Source organism: Manacus candei, unplaced genomic scaffold (assembly GCF_025592945.1).
Source record: "Manacus candei isolate 608988 ecotype Guabito, Panama unplaced genomic scaffold, ASM2559294v1 h1tg000077l, whole genome shotgun sequence".
Lineage (NCBI taxonomy): Eukaryota > Metazoa > Chordata > Aves > Passeriformes > Pipridae > Manacus > Manacus candei.
The window spans coordinates 2,042,283-2,068,658 of record NW_026138125.1 but is presented as its reverse complement, the minus strand read 5'-3'; the positions used below and the strand labels follow the sequence as shown (position 1 = coordinate 2,068,658).

The following is a 26,376-nucleotide window of genomic DNA, read 5'->3' as shown; positions in this document are numbered from 1 at the left end:
AATAGCTTTGTCTTCCATTTTCATTTTGAAGCACTAAGCCCAGTTCCATGTCCATGTATCTGTTACTGTCTGATTTTTCTGTCCTTTGTTTGAAAGGTCACAGGTTGCTGCAAGAGCAGCTGCTTTTTGCCATTATCTAAATTTCTTTTTGGTTTCTTTAGAATCAGCTACGTGGTTTAAAGGAACACCTCTAAAAATATTTTATTTTTATAGGCTACAGGCTACTGTTGAATTTTTCCCCAGTGTTATTTATTAGTATTTCTCTCCTGGGAGACATGTCATAGTTATTTTCAGTGGAATTTTACTTTACTGTTTTCATCTATTATAAGTCCTCACAACACTAGTTTCTATTAGTTTACTTAAATGTCCTAGTTTAATTTAAACAAGAAGCACACAATTTCATTTATACAGTGAAAACATTACCCATCAATTTCTAAACAAAGAAAAATGTAACAGAAATGGTTGGCACAGAGAATTAGTATTTAATGGAGCTGTAGGTGTTTGATAATTCTCAGTGTATTATCACTATTTATACTGATAACGGTATTTATACTGATAATTACCAGTATTTATACTGATAATTACCAGTATTTATACTGATAATTACCAGTATTTAGGGAGAACACTTATATATATAGTATATATATATAATAAGAAGAATTTTTCTTCAACTTTTTTTCTTATTGGGCCATTTTGTGCTCAATAAGTTGCTGAAAATCTTAGTGAGCATTCTGGCTATTTCCTTAATAGCACATGACAGTGAGTATTTATCATTCTTACATGCTGCAGGGAAGGATGTAGAACTGGTGTCAGTACCAAACAGAACATCCTTCAATGACTCCAAACTTTGTAGTATCATTGTTGGGGAGACTGGAGTTAATTTGAATTTTTGTTATTAAACTCATGACCAATTTGATCTTAAGATGGAGAACTCAGAGTTCAGCAGGAAGAAGATAAATTCACAGACAAGATGAAGTTAATCATCTTTTCTTTTGGAAAATCTACTTATTCTTTTTGGTTTTGCCATACTGATGTAGACGGAAGCCAAATTAATTAAATTTGCATGTTAGAAAATGAAATTCCCCTCACATTTGGGTTTGTTTTTTAGTCATGTCTAGGAATATTTCTTTGAATGTTTTATTTTTATTTTAATTTGTACTTGGTAGCTTGCAGCATCAAGTGCCATCAACAAATGTCTCCATTATTTGAAGATCTTCAGGTCAGAGAGAACTGGGAATAAAAATAAAATGGTAACTTTATGTGATTTCTATCTCTAGTTCTAGTAATTTGTGGTTAGATAGTCTGAGAGAGAGATTTGAAACAAGGCACAAGTCTTTGCTAGAATAATAAAAAAATCTTCTTTTATTCCAATATATTCAGCAACCTAGATATGTAAAGTTATGATAATTTTGTGATAAATGAGTCCTTGAACCCTGCATAATAACAGGTGAGCAGTTGTTTCCAGTGTTAGAAAACAAGACACAGAAGTAATCCCTGTGGAAAGAGAATGGAATGGCTGTTTATTGAATTTGTAGAGGATCAAACAGTTGATATATTCCAGCTCTGAGTGTCCTGTGTTTTTAACGAAAGATGTCTCTTTTTCTTTAAGAGGTTTGTAATGTTTCAGAGAACATCTCACATCTGAGAAGTGCTAAAGAAGAGAGAGATGATTAAATGAAGCTGCTGGCTCACAGAATGAGGTTCAGATGCAGGAAGTATGAATGAGAGACTGAGCCAAGTTCTGCAGAGCTCTCATAGCCAGGGAAGCTTGTTTGGAAGTGATGCTGGAGGAACTGGGGAAGCAATTCAGATGGGACAAAAAATGCATTGTCAGTAAGTGAATGTAGAATATAATTCAGGAGAGGAACTCTGTGGGATTAAAAAAATAGGATTTAAGAACATAGAAAAAGCAATGGTAGTAATCTAAGTATTTGCCTGGGCTTAAATGTGGACTTGTAGCAGCAGGAGTAGAGTAGAAAATACAGATTTTCAAAATACAGGGCACAATTTGTTAGAATGGAAGAGGAGAACCACGTGAGATAGAGACAAGTGCAGGTAATAGGGTGCCAGCAGTGATGGAGAGAGGGGGAAGGGGAGATGAATTTCCTGTTAGTTGTGTGCACTGGAAGTTTGCAGAGTGAGAATCCACGAGGAAAGGTCAGAGTGGTCAACTAAAAGCATCAGGGAGAGGGAAGAATGGGAGTGATCAGGTTGGAGTATGTGAGACAAGTGGCTTTAATGCAAGTGAGAAGAAGTAAAGTGTTAAACAAGTATGAGTCACTTCTGACTGACTTAATGGAAGTTGGAAGAAGAGGAATAACATAAGCAGAAAGAAAAGCTACCCCAAGGGTGACTGGGTAAGCAATTTAATTCCACATGTTCTCTGATGGCTTTGGGTTGTGCTGATGGGGGGACAAGTTGGAGTAGAGGAGATAAATCAACGTAGGAAAGATCAGCAGAACTGCTTAGTTCAGAGATATATGTCAGAAAAGAAGTGGCATATTCTGTCAACAGCTGAATGGATAGTTGTTTTGAAGCATTTGGAATGTATAAAAGTAATTTGAAGGATTGCTATGGAGGAGGAACCAAGTGTAGGAGAAAACACTGGTCTTAAGAGCTTGGGGTACTGGAGAAAAAAAAGACACTGACTCTGGGAACTGTGAGAAACTAGTGATGAGATTTTTCTAGATAATTCTTTTCCCTATTGTATGATTCAGCTGAGTTTACAGGAGAAAGATGTGAAGAGAGTACTTCTGCAGCTCTTCCAGTGCAGATAAATGCAGAGGGAGAGTCACTTGGGAATGCAGAGGTCATTGGGAAAATCATGACAAGTACCTGAATTTCATGGAAAGTCTGCATACTGGAGAAGACCTGCTGCTCACAGGTATTTCAGTCATGCCAGGTAACAGCAAGGTTAAGTTTGCAGTCTGGATTATCAGGAGTTGAAATTCATTGATGTTATTGCAACTGTTCCAGTTAAGTGAAGTCAGTTTTCCTTGCACCGAGTCAGCTGGAGAACCAATTTGGCTCTGCAGCCAGTGACTGAATAGGTGAAGAGTTTTCACTGTCACTGTTTGGTGTCTCCCTGACTGGAGTTTTCCTCTGTTAACAGTTCAGCTAATATAACCTAAAAACTTCTTGATGTGTCTGAGCTTAACCTTCAAGTTGACCACTCTGATATGTGCTATTCCACACATCTCTGTCAAACCTAAAATACTAGAATATGTGGTCTGAGAGCTTTCAAATGTTAATAAAGCACTTTGGGTGGGTTTTTCAGTCACGTGTTGAGGAGTGTTTGAGGAAAGCACAAGACAAGCACAACCATTCTCCTCTACACTCCTTTTGAGAACCACCAGCACTGCAGATGTGGCAATTTAGTGCTTCTTATGTTAAATAAAAGGTCGTTTCTTTATGATTTAGGGGTTTTTAAAATAGTGTAGTTCAGTAGCAAGGGTACAGCCTATCTTACATCTCCTGGAGCACTATTTTTGGTGAAACAACCTTGATGATTTCTGCAAGGAAGTCAGCTCTTGGTTGCAGTTTTGGGGCTGTGCTGTGATTACTGACACACAAATGGAACGCCTGCTTGCGCAGTTTTATATAAAAATGTTCTAAGTTCAGATTCCTTAAATAACCCTGGGATAAGATGTTAGTGTTAAAGTGTTGGCCTGTGAGTAGGAGGCAAATTATATGTTGTAGCGTTATATAAAACTGACTCACATGAGTAGGTGAGAATCCCAAGAATATCAGGACACCCACACTGGTGAAAGAAAGACGTGAGCTTCCTCTGTACAACATGTTCCAAAGCCTGCATTAACAAAAAACAGCTTTCATTGGCTTCAGTAGTAACAAAATTTTTCAGTGTTTTAAAAAATTAAGTGCTACTGCTTGGAGTGTTTGCCTTGGAAAATGCGTTTAAAAGGAAGGAGTTTGTTCTGACAAAGCTACCTGCAGTTCTAACTACTGTTTTTTCTGGATAAATAGGTGTTAAAAATCAGTCAAGAAGTTAAATTATCCCCACAAGCAGGCAATAGGTGTATTGGATTGCTGTGCCCCTTTGGCTTTTAGTCCTCCATATGAGGAAGCACAACTGTCTAGTTTAGAAAGGATATGAGTGCAAAAGATTTCTGTAGTTACAAGAAACCTTTATCACCAACTGTATGATTTAGTGGGATCCTTGGTTATACAGACCTTATACTTGTGCTAGTGTGGTGTTAGTCGATATTCCTTCAAGAGCAAAGTTCAAAATGAGATTCTTTCTCTTTACGAAGATCCCTTGCTGAAGTAGCCATAATTAATATAAGAGACTTTGCCTGTATTCTTTGCTTGGTTAATAGTGCTGACATTTCAAAAAGAGTGACCTGAATGTAACCCAGACGCACAGAAATAGAAATGACTCTCATTTAAACATTTGTTCTTCCCTGAAACTCATTTTATGAAACTCTTTGAGCGTTCCCCTCTCTCTGATGCAGTCTATTTTTGTGTGCCTATATGGCATATGCCACAGGAGCTTAACCTCAGTTTCCTCCTGCTTCTCCAATGAGCTCATCTGCATAAAATTTTCAAGATCTGTTTCTCCTTCTGCTTTGCAAAGTTGATTCCAATCTTCTTGACATCAACACAACCAGGAGCTTTTCCTGGGCTCTTTGAGGTTTGAGAAATTACTCTTTTTGTCCTTCCAGAGACAGAACTTTACTGATGAGAGCTTTCAGAGGGCTCAGGTTTGGGTTTCTTTCTTAGTTCCTTCACCTGTTTTATGCTTACTTCTGGTTTCTCTCCAGGGTTTGGCAGTGAAAATCTGTAAGTGCACCTTTGCTTGGTGCTCAATACCTTTACAAGACTGTTCTGTGACAATCTGGTTCTGACTCATCCAGCTTTGTGTGGTCCCTTAAATTAAGGGATTCTCTACATTTAGAAGAAATCTTCACACACAGTGATGGGTTTTGTGTGTAACCTCAGGCACTTGCATTTGTTCTGTTCAGGGTGGGGATCAGCAGCAGGGTTTTGGAGCTCTGTGCACCTGAGGTGAACCAGCACATAGACCTTGCTCTCTGCATGTGTGTTCGCTCACCAGCGTACTGCCTGTGGCTCTTTGAGTTTGCATTTTAAAGGAAAATGTAGTTTTATTTTGGAGATAATACATCTCATAATGAAAGGACTATTAAATCCTAGTAGAGACCAAACTATGGTTCCCTTCTGTTTATGCAAGATACTCCTGTGTCCAAATGTGTCCTGTGTCCATTGCTGACCCTACAACTGCAGAAGGGTTGTGAATAGTAGGAAGCAGTGCATCCCAATGAGATCCTGGGGCTTTCTGCTAGGAAAAAATAGTAGATTTCCTTGATGAATGGACAGAGATTCAAGTAAAAGCCACAGGATTCGCTCTGAAGAAGGGAAACCTTTGAAAATGAAATGGGAACGAATCTGAAAGAATTTGCCATTGACTGTGGTGCTTTTTGCAGGGTTGGGCTTTACTGCTGAGAGTAAGTGCAACTGAGACATCTAAAATGCTTTTTTTCCATGCTTTTCTGAAACTTTTGCCCATGTGGGCTGAGCTTATAACAGGATATGAATGTGTGTATCATAGCTCTGATTTATATTCTTGGATGGAGCTATTATTAAGGTGTCATATGAACAGATGGGACATGAATGATGAAGCTCAGATTGGGTAACTACCAGTTGAGAGGAAATGACTAATTGAACTTCAGAGAACAAGAAGTCTGTCTTCCTGCAGTCAAAATATGCGAAACAAAAATACATATTTGTCCCTTCAGTGTAGCTGAAGGTCTGTTTCTTCTGCTTTGACAGCACAGAACCTTTCTGTCCGTGCTGGCAGCTTGTCTGACTGCAATAATAGAGATTGTACTCAGGGTTGGTTTAAATAGAGGCTGCATATTTCTAAGATTATGTAAAATATTGCTTGTTAACAGCTTAATGCAATTATTAGACACCTTGTGAGTTCTGTGAGATGTGGGCTCTGATGATGGGCAAGTTTTTTACATTTCAAATCTAATTGTTGTGATTATAAACTGGGAACACTTGATGATTTCCCTCATGGTAATATAAGCTATTTGTCATTGCCCTAGAATCAAATGGAAAAAATCTGGACTTAGCTTTTGTAACTACATTAAGCATCTTTGGGATTCTTATTTTTGAGCTGTGAAAGCTACACAAGATGAATGCTCTAAAATGCATTATGTCATAAAATAAATTGAATACCCTCCATTTCCATTTCCACTTACATTAGTTTTATTAACTCCTAGCTGTATCATAAACTCAACCTGGTGTGCCTTGTCAAAATTTTATCAAGTGTGTCAATAATGTTAATTAATTGGCATAAATTAGCAGTTTAAAACCCGTAGCACTTCAGGAATTCGGGTGTGAAGAGTGTGGATCAAAGCAGTGATTCATGTTGCTAAGTGTATCATAACAGAGGGCTTGACACCTTCAGATACTTTAACTGGAGCTTTAAAAAGTTTTGCTGCTGCTACATAAGTTTCACTTCAGACATATTAAGTGGAAGTTAATAACCATGAAGACAGAAGATACTCTGTAGCACCAAAGGTTTTATGGGTGCAGTCTGAAAATGAGGGCAGAAAGAAAACCAGAACAATTTCTTAGTCGTCAGCAGATACTCAAGTCATCAAAGCTTAAGTGGCTACAGATCACCCTAATGAAAAAATCTAGTTTTATGGAAAAAAAAAATCTGTGCCTGTGGTTGACCTAATTCTAAAGCTTTTTGTTTTATTTGCTATTCAGCTTCTAATTGTCAGAGTGATTTGTAAATCGCTCTGAATTTCTTCACTGTAGACAGTTATCCTAAAATTGAAAAAGGAGGGTCCAAATAATTCCCATGTGCCAAAGAACAGTGCAATAGGATATTATATATTCTCACTTCGATTTGTGTGTCTGAACTGGCATCATTAACATTACATTATTTATGCAATTCTACTGAAATTTAAGTTGATGTGCTGAGAAATCCAGTATTTGTCAGCACAAGTTGGCAAGGAATGTTTGTGTTCCTGTCCTCTTTTCCATATTCCTTACAACAGATGCTACTTGGTTATTGCTATATTTGTACTTTTGCCCTGGTATCCTTATATTAAATAATTTTTATTCAAGAAGTTCTGTGGTTTATTCTTGAGGTGCCTCTACTCTGTGTCTAACTGTTGTAGTCTCACTCATTTTCTGTGTTTGTGTAAGAAGTACAACTGCAACAGTAGGTTATTGTGAATTCCAATTGACTTCAGGCCTCAAACTGTTTTTAAAAAACATGATTAATGTACTGAAAGCACATTAATGTTGTTGGCCTCAAAGAATCTGCAGAAAGAAAGACTCGTTTTGTAAACTTCAGCTTAAGCAACTAACAATGAGTATTTAATGGAAAAAAAATCAGTCGGAGCAAAACCTGCCATTTTAAAATTAGAATTGTGTCTTAGTTGTCTGCAAGTAAATGTCTTTGCCCAGCTGCAAATCACAGGCATTAACGCCCCAGACTCAGGAGTTGCCACTAAAAATAGTTCTCTTCCTGCTTTTTTTCCCTTTGGAAATCTGCAGACTTGGGGGCTTTTTCTCGTTGTGTTTTCTTCCTTTGTTTTCATTGCTCCATCCCCAACAGCTGGGGAGGAGGGGGTTGCAAAGCAATTGCAAATACATAGTTTGTTATTTATAAAGAATTGAGTTGTAGAAGAATTAATTTTTAATTCATTTTTTTACCTCAGTTGAAAGAAACTGGGGAAATGGGTAGACACTGGAATTTACACTGGCAGACAGAGGGTACACATAGAATCACAGAATGGTTTGGGTTGGGAGGGACCTTAAAGATCATCAAGTTCCAGGATGATGAAGAAGCTTTCATGGGCTAGAAACATTTAAGGTCCCTAGAGCATCTTTGAGTTAAAAATGTACACAATAAACTAAATAACGTAAAGCACCTTTTGAGAAATTCATATCAAAGATGGCATTTCATGTTTAGAAAATGTAAATTTACAGAATTTACCAGTTTAGGCTGGAGACTTGGAATTGTCTTTGTCTTTGCGTGGAGGAGTTATCAAGTGACTCCAAAATGGGCAAAAAATCAAATTCATTTTCTAATACTTTAGCTGGTACAATTGGTGGGGGAGAGGGAGTGTCTGCTTCTATTTTCAAACAAATATGACAGCTCTGGAAAGCAGATTTTTAAAATCAGTCTGACATATAAATAATCCTTAATCATGAAGCAGCAAAAGCACTGTTGTTTCTGAAAGACAAAACAACCCTGAAGATGCACTTCCTGCCTTGAAAATGTCTCCTAAGATTACAATTAATGTATCATTAGACCTAAGCAGCAATTGCAAGTTCTCCAGTAATGCTCACAAATTGAATGTACATTTCTAGAACAATTGGCATCCTTTCAAATTCAGATCAAATTCACTTTTTTTAGTTGACACCTGGAGGAGTGAAGTCACCTTTTTTCCTTTCATTGGTTCTGCAAATCCACAACTTAAATTTATAGTAATCCATTTGTAAGTATTGTTTTATTTGTTATATTTAGTATTAATTTCTGCTTTTCCCCCCTCTCTTTTCATTTCTTTTTCAGGTGTATGATTGCTGATGAGGTAAGTGATGTTCCTGTTCCTCTAACACCATTTTGTGTTAACATTCTTCATGCAGAGGTGACTTTTTGTGTTTGAGAGATGTGGGCAGAAAGGCTGGTAATGAAAGCAGCCTAATTCCTGTGATAGTCAGCAGATATTCTGGAAATACCTAACTGAGGAAAAAACTGAATCCTGACATGAGTTTAAAAGAATGTTTGAGAAAACTTAGAAAGTTCCTTTTAGCTGCATTTAGGTGGGTTAAATCTCTTGAATTCTTAAATCTTAAAAACTTTAATTCAGGTGATTTCTTTTAAGCACTTTATAATTGCATTCTTAATGGACTAGTGGACATTCTTGGTCCAAAGAGATTTTTAACAGATATGGTTTCCAAAGATGAATTTTCTTAAAACCACTGATCAAGTAGTTGATAGTGAAATTCATTGCTTCCATACGTTTGAAAATTCACATTGTATTCCCTAGTAGGGAAATCTGAGTCCAGCATTTCTTCCCACAGATAAAACATTTTTGTAATAATGCTCTTGCTGTGTTGTCAGTGTAAAACCTTTCTGAAAGAGTGGTAATATTTGGGGATTGATATATTCTCCCTATTCTAATTTGGGTTTTCTTGGCACACCAGGAGGGAGAGAGAGATGGATTACTGGGATTTAAGCATCTCCTCATACTAGAAAAATCTCATTACAACTGGAGATAAACTGGCATAGAATGTGAAATTTCTGCAAGCCTTGAAGAATACGAAAGTATTCAGGGGAAGAGAAAAGGGAAGCTTGGGAAAAATCAAAATACCAGCAGTGTATTTGTTTATTAAAAAAAAAATTCTTATTTCCCTCCTTGAATGAGAAAATGAGCTCTGTGTAATTATATGAGCAATAAAAAGTCCTGCAAGATATATTTATTGCAAAGTAAATAATGTATATTTTGTAATGACAATAGGTCTGGCACTGGAGGAGGTATTGAGCAGTGGGATATCCTGAGCTTCTTGACTGTCTCTAAAATAAGAGAATGTTGGGGAAGGAAAATATCAGTATTGTGAGTTTGTATACAAAGAGAAGCTATGTATGAAAACTGGAGATCTTAGAATTACTGTACATATACTTGCATTGTGTAACTATGTAAAGGTTAAAGTAATATATAATAAGTGTGTTTTTGAGAGGTATTCTAAAAATACATTTCCATTCTTCCCTGCAGTGAGGACAGATGTTTTTCCCTCAAAATTTCAGCTTTTTTTGTGTCATCCATTTCCATGATGGAGAAAGATAAGTTTAAATCAAAAAACAAGGCCATAATCTATGGTCATGGGTGCACTGATGCCAAGAGCCCTGCTTTTACTCCTTGCTCCTTTCAGCTCAGTTGTCTGGATCATCACCAGGGGCTGGGCAGTCTGAGTTAGGGACACAACTGTGGCAACAACTACAAATTAATGTTATTTTGTTGGGTTTTTTTCTTTCACTGGGATTTGTTTTCAGCTGGCCTGAGAACTCCTGATGACACAAGGGGAGCTTTCAGGAACATTTTAATGAAAACTTAGCAATTTTGAACAAAAACTTAGTATCATAGCAGCTCTGATTATTTTTATTTCTAGTAATAGTAGAAAGATTCGTTATATTTTCTTCTATACCTGGGAGATCCCTCCATTATATCATTACATCAGTCCACTTAAATTCAATACTGTTGTTTTGTATCTCTGCTGTGAGCAGTTGGACAGGAGCAAATGAACTCCAATATCCACTGGACTCCGTGGAAAACCTGCACAGAGTATTTTAAGGCCAATCTCTGCTCTGATGTTTAACAGGAGTCTGTAACTATCTCTTACCATGTGAACAAACCCCTAAATTCTGGATATTATATTCATCTGTTGCTGTCTGTGGTCATAACTCATGGGCAGTGTTCCTACCGTGACAGTATGAGCCAAGTACTTTCTTGTTATGTACATGTATTGAATCATTCCCCTTCACCTTGTCTGTAAACGGGAATTCTGACTATGTGGACTTCCCACTCTGTGTTCCAGACCAAAGAGAACCCATTAGCTCTGGTGAATGAGAGCAGTCCTTTTTGTTGACCTACTGGTTCAAAACCAGGGTTGTTCACACAGACCCTTGTTTGTTCTCCAGTTGCCTCTGCAACTAAGAACAAAGTTGTTTTTATGTTACAAAGGCATCCTATATTCTTCTTTCCTTTGCATAATCTTTAAAAAAATGGGGTTTGTACCTTAACATGTTAAAGAGTTTGGTCTTTTTTTGGTCTATACTATTAAGAACCTGAACTGAAAATCTGAAAAGAATGGAAATGCTTCTTTTGGCTTTAATGAGCAAACCAGATATAACAAATGTATTAATCCATTTTAACAGAAACATCTTGTTTCATGAAGGATGATCTGTGGTAGCAAGTGATAATTAAACAGGTGATTAATTAAACTATGTGATGAGCTCTTTGACTTGGTTTCCTTTAGCTGGCTCTGTCTTTGCAAATTCTTTTTAGCTCTTCTGAGTGGAAGATGCTTTCTGAGCTGAGACTTCTGTGTCTAATCTTGTTCTTTTCTTTTCCCAGATGGGGCTGGGTAAAACCATTCAAGCAATTGCCATTTCATATTACTACAAAAATGAATGGCCTCTCCTGATTGTGGTGCCTTCCTCTCTGAGATACCCTTGGGTTGATGAGATGGAGAAGTGGATTCCAGAGCTCTCTCCAGACGACATTACCATCATCCAGAACAAAACTGATGTCGGGTGAGTAAAATTGGTTGTTCTTCTGTGGAAAGCCTTGTTCTCTACCCCCTGCTCAAGGAGGGCCACCCTCTGGGATGTCAGATAAACCCCCTGGAATATCAGATATAACCTTTGGGATATCAACCACTCCTCCCAGTTTTGTGTAATTATTTTTTTACTAGTTACTCATTGTCTTTGAAGTTGAGAGATCTGGTTTTTTGCAAAGTAGCAAGTGCTTGTCTGCTGAAAATTAGATGCCTTCAGTGTGTCTCAGATTGAACATACACAGTTATTTCTCAACTCTGATGAATTCATTAGCTTCTGTAAAACATTTTTTGAAAACTTCTGGTTACATTACTAAATGAGGAGGTAATTACTGGTAAAATTCTGTTTAGTGCACTGAGAAAATCTGTAAGTTAGAATAAGTAATCCCTACATAACTGAAAAGGTCATCATGACCTAGGCTTTCTATCTTTAGACTTAGCAGCATGAATTCATCAGAGAGACTACGTGTGGTGTGTTGGTAGAATAACTCCCCTGTAACCCTGAATTACAAGGGTTTTTTAGTCTGCTTTACTGTAAATGACTTGGGTGGTTTCATGGTAATGTTTGGGTGTTGTTCTAAAACTTCAGTATGAGGGAGACTGATCTTCTTGTGGTCTGGGGAGCATCAGAAAGTGACTTGACCACCAGGACCTGCCACTTGGAACCTTCCTTGTGGGAACCACAGAAATCCAACTGAAAAGAGGTTGGAGCTTAATTGCCACTGATAGTCAAGATTTAAGTTTATCATTGGAATATGAGAACTAAAATGAGCCTTTTTTTTAAGCTATTTAACTAAAAGGCACTTAATGATTACAGTACTGAATGTAGAAAGGGGAAATGTGGAGTAAGAAAAATGATGGCAAAATTAAATGGCAAACAAAATCCTGTTCATTTTATATTTAAGAGTTTTTTCAATGAGTACACCTTAACCATTATCACTTTTATTCAACAACAAGGAAAGATGAAAACTTGGGTTTCTACTTTTTTGAACTTAATCCCCCTGAGGCTTCCTAGCCACAAGTGAGGTTGTGTTGAACTAATTAATATTTTAACATTAGAAAGTGTTTTATGCATTTGCAAGAAAATGCAAAAATACAACTGCCAAAGTAGGTTTAGCATTTTGTTCCATTCTGCTTCCATATGTTCAGCTTTGATTTCTCTCAGTTCAATCCTTTGCTTTTCTTCAAAACTTCAGCAAGTAAATTTTTTGTTTGAGTGTTGTTTGACTTTTTGATTTAAATGGGTTAAAATATACCTAGGCATCAATTAAGGTTCTGGTAATTTCTAGCTAAATTTGAAATTGGATGTTTCTTGAATGAATTGGTTCCACTAAGAATAAATAGATTTATTTGTAAATTTTTATACACACTTCACAAAGGGATAGAGGATACTCTTGTTTTCCTGGTTGCTCCATTTCTCAGTACAGAACAGCCAGAGTCTGTGGTGCAGTGACCACAGTGCTCCAACCATTGCCTCTTCCATAGCCAGCAGCATCAGTGTGCACATGCACATACTCCCTTCCTCTTAAATGCTCAAGGAAACTTCAGCTCGGTTTTTTGATCTCTTGCTACTGAAGAAAAGACAAAAATCATGGCAGCAGAGCAGTGGTGCCTGACAGATGGGTACACCAGCTCTGACCCTCGTTCTGATGATTTCTGTCAAACAGCTTTCAGTCCCTGTGCTGCTCAAAGGCTCCTGAAGGGCCACAGTGCTCTCTAGTGATTTTAAAATCAGTTTGTGGACCTATATACATCCCTACATGTATTATGATGAGTTCATTTCCAATTAAATACTAATTTTTCATCTTGTGCCTTGTTGGTTCCCTGCTTCCAGGTTTTTTGTTTTCTTCATGTTCTGTTTGAGCAAAAATGCTGGATAGAGAGCTCTGGCAGGAATGTTTTCTCCACATGGTTGAGGTTCAGGCCAGACTGTACTTTTACAGTGCCCAGATACTCAGGGACAGTCTAGACAGTCATCTGAGGATGCTGTACCCAGAGCAGTAGAGGGCTTGCACAGAGACATTGTTGCTTCAGGTGTTCAGGTGCTGACACTGTGTGTAACTTGTTATCCAGAAAGTGGATTTGTCCCATGTGATACTGTGGGCACAGGTTGAAGCAATACAGCCAGGTACGTGAAAGTTCTTTTAAATGCAATTTATGGCTTCTGAAAATGATGGTGAAATGTGTGTGTGAAAAGTGTGAGACATTTTAAACCCAAAAACCAAAGTTAATTGTTCACCTGACAGCCCACTAGTCAATCAATCCAAAAAGAGACATACATACCTTCCTAAATTAATTTTTAATCATTTCTTTGCCATATTGCAAATGAAAATTTACCAATTTACCAAGAAAGCTTGTGGATTTTCTCTTTTAGGGGAATATCAACCAGCAAAGTAACGATTCTGGGGTATGGCCTGTTAACTTCTGATGCACAGACTTTGATAGACACTTTGTACAGGCAGAACTTCAAGGTGGTTGTGGTTGATGAGTCCCACTACATGAAATCCAGAAACGCCACCCGCAGCAAGATCTTACTGCCAATTGTGCAGAAAGCTCTGAGAGCTGTGCTTCTTACTGGGACTCCTGCTCTGGGAAGACCTGAAGAGGTATTTGATGTCCTATGTTGTGTTTTGGGGCTTTTATAAGGGTGGTGTCAGTAATAACTGAAGAGTTCTGTAGTTTTCTTGAGTATATACAGTTACGTGCATTGTGACACCCAGAAGTGCACTGGCTGCGTTGAGAGGCACAAGTACAAGAAACTAAACCAATGTATTTTTGTTTCAGTTGGTTTTACAAACTTATTTCAAGCTTGTGCACAGGTGACTTGAGACAGTGCTTCTTGTAAGAAATTAATCTCACAGGTAACAGATTGTTGGGGGAAATAGAAAATAAAGACCCTGAGTAGAGAACTGTTTGTTTCCTCTGGGTAGGAGAGTCTTTGGTAGACAAGAACTTGTATTGAATCTTCTACTTCATCATCTGATGTAGGAAGTCCTTGGTTTTTTGCTGAATATTCCTGATGTTCATTTAAGTGGCAAAAATATGTCCTGTGCTTGTCACAGTCCAGAAAGACAAATTTTCTCTTGAAGGAAGTTCAGTTTATGGAGTTAGGGAGGAGCAGAGAGGAAACCAGAAAACACTTGGGTTTTTTACTGAACCCAGGAAAACTGCCTTTTTTTATCAAGTGTAGAAATAAATTAAATATAAGAGCTGATTTGTATCCAGAGAACCTATAAGAGTTATATAAATACTGCTTTACATTTTAGAGTTTCTTGCTGTGTAAATAGAACTTACGCCAAGACCCTTTAATAATTTAATTTGTTCGGCGAGCTTATAACTGGAGAAAGATATCCACTGTATGGAAAAGGGCTTGTTATATCATGAATGTTTGCTTAAAATTTGAAAACAAATATTTGTATCTCCGGGTGTGGATAATTATGAAACTTCCTGCACAGGTACCGAAGACATTGAACCAACCCTGGACGGAGAACTGAAGTTAGAATGTGTAATACCTTTGTATAGTTCAGTGATTCGGTTTTTTGAAGTAAAATTTAAGAATAAGTAGGTTTTTCACATATTTTAAGAAGCAGACTACTCAAGCAGTACCTGCACTGAAGTTTTGCAGAAGCCCATGTACCTGGCAAATGATAAAAGCTGTATTTCTAGGAATAGCATCTTAGCATTCATGTTTTCTTGTTCAATGTAAATCTTTCCCAAGCCATCAGTGCTGTGTTATGGTGCTCAGGGTGCCCTGTTCTCTGAGGATTTCCCACAACTGTCCTGTCTGAAGGCACATGTACTCCCATGGAATTGTGCTCGTGGGCCAAGCTGTGTATTTTTGTGCAGCTATAGAATGTAGACTTAACACAATAATCAGTTAGTAATTATTTCTGAATAGTCTTACATTTGCAGGCAAGTTTTAATTTTTCACCATTGATATTTTTTTTTAATACAGCTTTTCATGCAGATTGAGGCACTATTTCCAGGAAGATTTGGAACTTGGAGTGAATATGCTAAAAAATACTGCAATGCTCGTGTCAGGTATTACTAGAATTACTTATTTATTTTCTTATCTCTTTGATTATTATTTCTGTGATTTTTCTTGCCATGTGAAGTGAGATAATCAGTAGATAGTACCTCTACTGCTGTAACACACCATCCTGCTTGGAAACCCAGGGAGAGGTACCATCTCTTCCATCTAAGAGGACTGGAAAAAGGATTACATTTATTAAATTGATAAATTCCACTTTTATTAAATAAAAGTAAAAGCTGTTAAAGTTTGAAATACAGTTTAAGTGCCAGCATTCTTTTAAGTAAAATTATTTACACCTTTACTTTTGTTAGTGTGAAGTGTGTAGGTTTTACTTTTAGACCTGGCGTTTTTGACTCTTGGTCTTATGCTCACATTCATATAATAATTTATATCTCCCTTTGTTGTGGGATCCAGGTTTTTTGTTATCCCACCATACCTGAGTGGAAAAAAAAGTCCAATACTTGTCTCTTTATTTTACAGCTTTACTGAATAAAAGTAAGTGAATAAAACTCCCCAAAGCACAGTAGTGTTTGTAATTCTGTTTGAGGGATCCAAGGTAGCCACTGCAATTCCTGTCCACCCCTCTGCCTCCAATTTGTGTAGTGACATTGCTCATTACACACTTTTCCCCACATGTAACTCATGAATTTTAACCCATTTTTCTCTCTTGCATCTTTCATGAGTTTATATGTTTCATGTGCTTTGAGTTATTAGTTTAAGGAGGATTCATTTCCCTCTGACTTGCCTCCCTCAGCTTTATTTTAATGATGGTTTCTCTAGCTATGATCTAAAGCAGAGGGGATAGAAGCAGCTCCAATTTAAAATGCTTGCTTTTACCCATCTGACTCCATGTTACAATCTGGAATGTGAGAAGTTACAAGAAGGGAAGAACCTTTAAAAAATTTCTTAGCTAAAAAATTTCATATCTCCAACTTTGCATGTATTCAAAATAACAGATTTTTGTCAAGTAAATTAGCTGGCAGTTAGGTTTAATTTTTACAGTAATAATGACATAGTTTCATTTTCATAAAACTTGTTTTTCTCCCTCCATCATACACATTTTATCAGTATTTAATTTCAAATACCATGGAAGGGCACTGTCTAATTTTCAGACGGAGAAATGCTATTTTTTCCATGGTGTTTTGACTGAATGCATCTGTAATTTTCACACCACAAGTGTGTGTGGGCACAGCCTGGTGTAGCTACTCAATCAGAGACGATTAACTTATTTTTGGAATACCATAAATGTAATAAAAGTGAAGTTCAGGGTTTGGCAGGCTTCAGAGGAATAACTTTTTCTTCATGACTTGGCTGAAACAAAACATCCTGTGGTAATAAACTCCATAGATTTATTTTGTGCATATATTTTATGTTGTGGGTGGTTTTCACTGAGGTGTCCATAGACACCTGTTTGAAAACCGAGGTCCAAACTATTCCTGGGAGGATTTGCATCCATTTCTGTTATATCCCCAGTGAGGATGGAGGGAGGAGACCTTTACAAGGACAGCCATACAAACAGAAAAGAAGGGATATGAGCAGGAGGCGTTGCAGCATTCCCAGTGTGTTGTGCCAATACTTCACCAGTCAGAAGTGATTCCCTCAGCCACTTTCCCAAGTTACTGTAGTCAATTAGAACACTGGTGATAAGCTCAGTAAGACTTCAAATTATCTAATCTTTTTTTTTTAGATTTTTTAAAATAAAAATTACATGCTTGCAACACACTCCCCTGGCTCTGGAAAATGCTAGCTGGGCTCTTCTCCAAAGCCACCAAAATCTCTCATTTTCATTATTTCATTACCTCTTGGCAATGTTGACAGTGCAAAGCTGCTGTTCCTGCTGCAACCCTTCCTTAAAAACAGCAAAAAAAGAATAAGGAAAACTGAGTTAATAAAGTCTTTCTTTTTTCAACCTTTAGCTTTTTAACATTAAACCTACTTCCTCTTGTAACCATGCTCGTTAAATAGTATTACATGTAAAGACAGGACCTTAAGCTGTAAATCCTCTGACAGTAACTAGGAAGGAATTCTCAGGGAGGGAAACAAAGGAATATTAATGGTGATACTTTTAGTTTTTGTGATGACTTTCCTGCCTATAATGTAATAAAGAATATTCTCATGGTAGTACATTCTTCTTATGAAACAAGAGTTCCAAAATCATACCTGAAACTTCTGCTTCCTGTGGGCACGGCAGTGCAGTGGGATTAGGCAGAGGATTGTGTGCAGCTGATGGATGGTAATTCCTGCTGGCAGTGGGGTCTGTTGGGAAGTGGTAGCAGCTCTGACTTCAGCACTGGAAGGAATCAGAGAGAAAACAATCACCTCTCTGGCACAAACAGGAGCTCCAGGGGTTGTTACCCAGCACGCTTTCATATCTAATAGCCTGTCTTAAAATTAATTACATACTGAAGTTTTCCACTGAATGTGGAAGATCTAGTGTTGATTTTTTTCATTTCCAGGTTTTTTGGGAAAAGAGCTCAATGGGACTGTAGAGGGGCTTCAAATTTAGAAGAACTACATCAACTTTTAAGTGCAATAATGATCAGAAGACTGAAGAATGATGTTCTAACTCAGCTACCACCCAAAGTCAGGCAGCGCATTCCCTTTGACCTCCCTCAGGCCGCAGCAAAGGTACATTTTTGCCACATTTTTGGTACACTTTTACTACAAACACATTTGTTAGGAAGGAATATCTGTGTATCCATCTGCATTTATATGTGTGCATGTGTGTTATGTGCAGTTACAAAGACTGAGTGACTATAAAGCATGGTGTGTCTGTTATTCTCTTTAAAATATAACACAAAGAACGTTACAAAGCAATTTTTTCTGCATCAAAGATAAAATTTGTCCTCATTTTAGTACAATCCTTTTTTCTGTCTTCTTTTTCATAGATTTTGAATCCTACAGTTACTTTTAGCCAAATTTGACAGAGTTCTCAAAAGCATTCAGTTCCCAAACATTTCATACTTGGAATGTGCATGTTGAGGTAGAACGTGCTTTGTACTGTGTGTGTAACCACTGGTCTCTTCTGCCTACTAGAATTTGAATGCCACTTTTGCAGAGTGGGAGAAATTAATGAGAAACCTGAATCCAGATGCCACTGAAAGCCACTTCTCTCAGGTCATGAATCTGATCACACGGATGTACAAAGAAACAGCCATTGCCAAGGTGAGCATGGAAGGCTTTTCTTAATAAAAGAAACACTCTGTTTTGCTCTGCATGTTTATGGAACAGGCAGAACCCCATTCTAATGGAAAAAGGGAAATCTGAAGGCTGCTGCAGTGGGTATTGCATTAACTGATCACTGATAAGTTTTGTTATTAACTGTCATCATTATTTTAATAGTTTTTGTAAAAGATATTGAAAATTGCATTTGACACAATAGAAGTCTATGAATGCTTAAATAGAGCAATGTTTTATGATTATGGTATCATGAAGGTATCAGAATTATTCTTTCAGTTTTGATGTATGGTTTTATGTGGGTGCAGATGCAGAAGTTCTGATTAAACATTACCTTGTCCCTTTGAAATATGTTTGGTTTTTTCCAAATATGGATTAAAACATCAGATAAATGTAATACATCTTAGTCGGAAGACGTGCCGTGTAATTATGTGATGTTTCCAGGATAATTTTTTCCTCTCTGAAGGAATGAGTTGGGTTTCTCAAAGGCACCAAGTGATGGCATTTTTTTAAATCTGAATCATTTTATACTTAGCAACGTTAGAGTTTGATAAAGTCTTAACGTGGATAACAAAAGGTATGGAAATTTACCTTTTTCTATTCCAAGGGATCAAAAGACCTTAAAATAAACTGTCTATTTGAACATAATAATGTTCAAAAGAAATACACTCTCTTACTCCAGGCAGGAGCAGTGAAGGATTACATCAAAATGATGCTTGAGAATGACAAGCTGAAGTTCCTTGTCTTTGCCCACCACCTGAGCATGCTGCAGGCCTGCACAGAGGCTGTCATAGAAAACAAGGTAAGGAGTGAACCACTGTGCTCACAGATTTAACTTCAGATGTACAAATACATGTGAGCTGTGTTTGAACTCAGGAGAACTGCACATGACTACAGGAGTTTAGGATTTTACATGTATACAGATCACTTGGTTAAAAGGGATCATGTGGTTTAATGTAAATACACTCTGGTGTGATACTTTATTATTATTAAATCAATGCTGTAGGCAGTTGTTTTCCAACCTTTTCTACCAAAGTGCCTCTGTCTACTGTTTTTGGGTTTTAACAGCACATTGTCATCTCACCTGAGTGTTTCATTCAAAGCAGTAAAACTGTTGGCAGACAACTGTCACATTTCTCTGATCATGGACTCTCAGCTGTTGCTAGCAATGGTGGCTAACTTTGCTGGTTTATATTGTTATTATTTTTTAAATGCTTGGAACTTTAATAAAGCGTGTCAGGGCAATTCCAGTTTCTTCTGTGGAATATTCCATGTTAAGATCCCTCGTTTGTTCTGTCTTCTACTTTTGTAACAAGGGAACACTAAGCCTACACTTCTCTAGATGGAGGCTTAATTGTAACTCCAAGGGCAAATGAGTGTAGATGTATCCCAGGAATAGAACAGTTGTTCTCATGTTTTTCTGGGGGGACAGAGGGGGATTGGGTCCAAACCAGACCCTGACAGTGTCATTTTGTGTCTGCTCTGATGTTCCAGGTTCGCTACATTCGGATAGATGGGAGTGTCCCCTCTGCAGAGAGGATTCACCTTGTCAATCAGTTCCAGAAGGATCCTGAAACCAGGGTTGCTATTTTGAGTATTCAGGCAGCTGGGCAGGTAGGAAAAAAAAGAAAATATGGTGAATAATGTACTTGAGGGTTATAGGTGCTGAAGTCATTGGTGACTGAAGTGATTTAATGAAGGCATTTATCTTCATGCAATTTGTCTTTTGCAGACTCAGGTATTCATTTCTTTGCACTAATCACATTCACTGTTTTAAGCTGCTATTGAAATTACTTGGGAAAAATGATGATAAGCAGCAGCATCTCATTCTTGAATAATCAGGAAAAACTCTATTTCACTAAAAATGCCAGATTAATAAGAAATAAGTGTTACTTCTATAATGAAAACCAATATGCAGTCTTTGAAGTATTTTTTTATCTTACTTATCCCTATCTGAGGCCCAAGGTAGAAATCAGTATAACAAGCCCATCTGCTATCGAGGTGGCCCCTCTTCCTTCCATATAAAAATGTCCTATACAACCTTTAGCTTTCTTTTGCTTCAGTTGTTTGTGTGTGGAACCTTTTTTCTAAGATGCATCTACCTATTTTGCTTAGGGTTTAACCTTCACTGCTGCCACTCACGTGGTGTTTGCTGAACTGTATTGGGATCCAGGCCACATAAAACAAGCAGAGGACAGAGCACACAGGATTGGGCAGAGCAGCTCTGTGAACATCCACTTCCTCATTGCCAAGGGAACCATGGACACCCTCATGTGGGCAATGCTGAACCGCAAGGTGGGTGTGGGGTGGAGCCAGGGGATCAGGAACTCCCTGTGGTTCAGGGAGCACTTTGCCAGGGTGAATGGGATGGTTCACATCTACAGGAGATGGTGGTTTTATCTTCCAGCCTTTTGTTGCTGGAAGATGGTGTTCTGCTCACTCATAACAACTGGAATTTGTTATGGTTTTTCTTTTAACTGAATGAGTGTTGTGCCAAGATTACACTGATCTGATCTTCTGTTGCCATTTTCCACTGGTATTACCCAGTGGTTGTTAGGAACTTTAGAACCATAGAATGATTTGGGTTGGAAGGGACCTTAAAGCTCCTCCTGTTCCACCCCCTGCCATGGGCAGGGACACCTTTCTTTTAGACCATGTTGCTCAGAGCTCCATCCAGCCTGGCCTTGGACACTTCCAGGGATGGGGCAGCCACAGCTTCTCTGAGTAACCTGTGCCAGAGCCTCTCCACCCTCACAGAGAAGAATTTCTTCCTAATATCCCATCTAACCCTGCCCTCTGTCAGTTTAAAGCTAGGATAGTTCCAGTCTGCTTTTTTTTCCTTACTGGGAAGATCTTGGACAGTTCACAGGACTAAGAAAAATAATTTGACTGTTTTGCTTCTGTGACCTTTTGTGACCTTTGGTACCACTCATTAGTGTCTTGTCTTGGTAACTGAGGTGTGTCAGTGCTCTGTGTTCTGTGAGCTCTTGTGTTCTGACACTGCCCCAAGTGTCACTGTGGAAGGAACTGCCTTTTAAGCACCAGGTCTCAGAATCATTTGGGTCTGTGATTACACAGGGTTTATTCTGATGTAAATGTCAGCTCATGGTTGTGGGTCCTGCCTTTAGCTGCCCCTGTATTGCTGTGGTTCTGTTGGTTTGTTCTCCACTGGTACCCATTTGTTTGCCAGTATATACCTCTTCTTCAGAAAAATAACCACTGCTTAAAGAATCCAGGTACTGCAAACTGTACTTGACATTCAGTTGGGGTATGAAATTCTGTGTTCTACTTCTTGGAGGTACCTCTGAAAAAATCTGTCAATCTGGTGCATTATGAGTCTCTTTAAACATGGCACAGATGGGTCTCAGTAATTCAACAGCAATTTACCTTGCAAGTTCTGTCACTGAACTGCTGCTTTCAATTAATTCTGCCTTTGTTTGTCTCCACATGCCAAGCAGAACAATAATAAGACTGTTAGAGATGTACACAACCATATATTCTCTTTGAAGTTAATAAACACTGACATTTTGTGTACAACATACTACTCATAGTATGCCAAATACAGGACTTGGCATTACTCTTGCACAAATGGATGTTGAAAGAAGAATAGGTTTAATCACTTATTTTTAATTACAGCAGTTTATCCCATTGCAAATGCTGAATTAGGTTTGTAAGGGAAGCAAATTGAGTGGTTATAGGTCAATAAATTTTCCCCAACACATGAATTCCTTGGAAACTTTCTGCAGTTGTCTTTCTGCAGGCCAAAGTCACAGGCAGCACCTTGAATGGCAGGAAAGAGAAGATGCAGGCTGAAGAAGGGGATAAGGAGAAATGGGATTTTTTGAGTTTTGCTGAGACTTGGACCCCAAATGAAAGTCTAGAAGATCCCAAAAATGAACTTTTATTTACACATGTAAGACTTGAAAATTATGTTCTTCTGTTTTATTTCATTTTTAAAATTTCTAACCCTTGTTTGCTTGAGCTTTCTGTGCACTTCAGACTTACTAAGAGAGAAACACTAAATAAGTAGGAAAAAGTAATGTAAATTCCATTTAAAAACTTTTGTGAAGTTGGGAAAAGTGCTCTGCTGGGAATAAATGTCAGCTACAGGCTTCTGAGGGGTCCTTGTGTTATGTTTAGATGACAGACCCACCAAATAATTTCTGTTTAAATTACATCTTTACTACCTGTTCTGAATTTAATTGACTGTTATTTAAAACAGTGTTTAAAAGCCTTTCCTTGTAATGGGCACCTTCCAAAAAGGCACATATATATATATATATACACAGTATATATAATATACCAGTCCTGTGGTAATGCTATTTCAGAATTTTCCTGAGAATTATGAAAATACTTTTCACAGAACAGGAGAGAAATGTTGAATTGCTTTTTCTGCTCACAGTTTGATCTTTTGTTTCTGTCCTCAAAGCAAAACCAGCTATTTGTATTAGAGGGTAATATTAATGGACAAAATGAATAATTTTAACACCATCTGATGCAGTCACAAGTGGGGTTAAGAGGTCTTTTCCAAACCTACATGATTCTATAATTCTCTATTTCTTTCCTAGTTTGAGAAGGAAAAGCAGCACGACATTCGTTCCTTCTTTTCCCCAAAATCCTCCATGGAGAAGAAACGCAAAAGATTTTCTGGCAGTGAATTGTTACAGAGTGATACAGAATCTAATGAAGTCACAAAAGAAGAGGATGAAAACCTGGATTCCACACCAGTAGGTGCTGGGGATCCAGTTTGCCCTGAAAGCACCTGTGAACATGAAGCCAAAAGAGCCAGAAGCACGAGTGGATCTACCCCAGGCAGCTGCAGGGATAAAAAGAAAACATCTCTGACTGGAGAACAGCCCTCCTTGTTTTCAGAAAAAAACAGTGAATTCCCTCCTTGTGGCTTAAACACTTCCAGCAAAAGCAGAGCTGTAAACCAGGTTTGGCACTGCAGGGTTTGCACTTACACCAACCACGACCTGCTGCCTTACTGTGAGATGTGTGGGTGCCCTCAGAGCAGCAGTGGTGAGTGATGGGGCACAGAAAACCAGGCATTTCTCATTCCAGATGTGATTCATCTTGGAAAATACAGACCTTTGGAGCATGTGGCTGTTTAGAAGTCCAGGCAAAATATGAAAAATTGTGCCTTTACATGAAAAGATACCTGCCCAGGGATCCTTCCTAATCTTGCCTTTCCCGGGGATCTTTTATACGAGTCCAATTTGAAACAAGTGGAAAATTCACATAAATGTTAACAGGATATAAATTCCATAAGGAAGAGTATAAACTCAGTTTTCTTTGCAGAAAATGGAGCTCTCCTTTTCCTCGAGGTTTTTGAGTATTCTGAATACAATTAAGAGGCAAACTTTTTCTTTACCTTTCAAAACTTAGCAACATGGTATCAGTGTTTTATTAACTTTATCACGTATATTTGTCATGAGAGACATTATCTGCAAAATATGGCTTTTCATTCTCCAACAGGTGACAGTAGATTACTTGTACTAAATTTTTTTTGAAGCTATCTGGAAAATTGATGGAACATTTTTATAAATCCATGCCCATATTTGTCATTTCAGTTGTAAATGAAGGAGTAAGGTTCTTTTTACTTATTTATTTGTTACATTTAAATCTTTGTACTTCTTCAAGTAAGGACAGCTTCTGAATTTCCCAGGTATAAATCAATGCCTGGAAAACTGCTTTGTGTGTTTGTGGTATACAATGGCTGTATATAATATAGAATTGCTGTTTGGATTATTTATTATATGTGTTTTGACATTAAGTTGGGGGTGTGAGATTGAGAAATGAAAAGCTTTGTTCCATGTGTTTACTTCCTTAGTACTAAAGTTATCTCCAGTTTTTGTGGTTGCACCACAGTAATATTAAAGAATAAAATGCCATTTCTTTGTATTTCAGTGACATGATCCTGTCTCCAGAGGGGTGTTGATGAGGTACCTGTACAGGCAACATAAATCCTCACTTTTCTGGTTTCTTCATCTTTAGTTGAGAGAATCTGTGAAGCTCCCACGAGCCAAACTGAGGAAGATGTGTCAGAGAGCCCCAGGAGAAGTGAGGAGAGAACAGAGTGCAGTGCTGAGGATGGGAGAGAAGGTTTGGGGGAAGTGGAGAATGGAGAAAGTGAAAAAAAGTGTGGAGAAGGTAAAGTGGGGCTCCTGTGAAAGACTGGTTGTGTCCTGCTGTGAAACTGAATTAAATGCCTGTGGCATCAAAGAGAGCTTTTAAATAAAACTTACACCTCTGAAACACAGACAGAAGGACAGACACTGCCACAGGACTGTCTTGGTGTAGCCTGGGACATATATTGAATTTTGATGGTGGATGAACCCAGCCTTTCCATACACATCCTGGAGCAACACAGCTCTGGCTGCTTAAGAACTGTGCCAAACTATCAACTCTGAATCTGTGTAGTTTTATTGGAACTGAGGGCATTTCCTTGTGCTCTGGACAGCACAGGCAGAACAGATAATAGGTAATCCAGGAGAAACAGAAAAACAAAATGCACAAACACCTTAATTCCTTGCTGCTTGAACTGTGCATCTTCTGTTGTTCTGGAATTAGGTACATGTGTAATATTAGTTTTAGTGTCTGAGTAAAATGAATGAAATGAAGAAAAAACTTTTTAATGTCAACATTTTTTCTCTTTACAGGGGATGAAGATAAATCAGACACATTCCAAATATATGATGGCCTTATGTTTTGTGCAAGTAGGAATACTGACAGAATCCACCTGTATACAAAGGTAAACCTGCAATATGCATGTTTATTGTCATTTTAAAATTACAAAGTGAAATGCTGCCCACTGAAATGTGCCTGTATACTTTCATTTGTTACAATTGATGTAAAAAGATCAATATTTTTGCATTAGCTGAAATGTACAAAAATTAGGTAGTTTATCATTCCAGTTCTTTTTCTGAATGGAATTAAGTAATTATTATTATTAATTAAGTAATAATGTCCTAGATACATAACTTCTAGCACTTGTCTTACAAAATTGGGCTAATACATTAGATCATTGTTAGAAATGCCACTGATAGTTGTTTAAGTTTCCTGTTTTATTATTAGTGTCTTTTCACAAAATAATTTTAATAGAATACCATTCAAGAGTTAAAATAAAAATTACAGTGAACCCTGACAGACCAAGTAAATAAAATACTGTTACCACATTTTCAGAAAGCTCAGCATTGGTGCTGTAAGTCAGTAACTCCCTGAATAAAGCACATTCTCATTAATTTGCAGTGGTGATGGGAACACAGAAACCAGCAGTCGGGAATTTTCCAGGTCATTATTCAAGGGAGAGTCAGGACTTTCCAATTCCTTCTATTTTGTGATAGTAAAGTTCACTGGGAAGATTTCTTCAAATTACAGAGTGAGTCAGTGTGTTCAGGTGCAACTGCAAAGCAGCCCAGATAACTGAGGGCAAGGCTCTGAGAAAACACATTTTTATTAGGCTGATACAACTTATTGCTTTAAAAATTAAGTGGAGAACTTTTTCAGACATTAAAAAGAAAAAAGTTAAATATAATAAACAATGCCTGAAAATCCTGATTTTAAGTTGTAATGAAGTGACATTTTCAGTCTACAATCATTCATTTCCCTTAAAAATTCAGTCAAGAGGATTGTAATTTCAGTTTCTTAGTGTAAGGCAATTCGTGTGTCTGAACTGTTTGCAAAGAAAAAAGTCAGATATATTAAAAATTAAATTTTTCAGCCCTTTTACTTTTAGGTATGTTGATGTGCATCATATTTCTTGCATTTGTGCTGTTATCATTCCTCTGTGCCTTATTGTTTGTTTTGACCTTGAGGCACTA

At 37.7% G+C, this 26,376-nt stretch overlaps 1 protein-coding gene across 1 annotated transcript in view; it reads left to right on the top strand.

The window, feature by feature from the left end:
* The window catches only part of ZRANB3 (zinc finger RANBP2-type containing 3), a 42,948-nt gene that overhangs the window by 10,807 nt on the left and 5,765 nt on the right, over positions 1-26,376 (top strand). Inside the window, exons 3-15 of the mRNA XM_051810261.1 lie at positions 8,579-8,597; positions 11,142-11,320; positions 13,718-13,949; positions 15,299-15,384; positions 17,833-18,004; positions 18,413-18,541; positions 19,236-19,355; positions 20,048-20,167; positions 20,669-20,848; positions 22,314-22,466; positions 23,122-23,575; positions 24,551-24,706; positions 25,216-25,307. Coding sequence (XP_051666221.1) covers positions 8,579-8,597; positions 11,142-11,320; positions 13,718-13,949; positions 15,299-15,384; positions 17,833-18,004; positions 18,413-18,541; positions 19,236-19,355; positions 20,048-20,167; positions 20,669-20,848; positions 22,314-22,466; positions 23,122-23,575; positions 24,551-24,706; positions 25,216-25,307 — 2,092 coding nt within the window. The remainder of the gene's footprint in view (positions 1-8,578; positions 8,598-11,141; positions 11,321-13,717; positions 13,950-15,298; positions 15,385-17,832; positions 18,005-18,412; positions 18,542-19,235; positions 19,356-20,047; positions 20,168-20,668; positions 20,849-22,313; positions 22,467-23,121; positions 23,576-24,550; positions 24,707-25,215; positions 25,308-26,376) is intronic.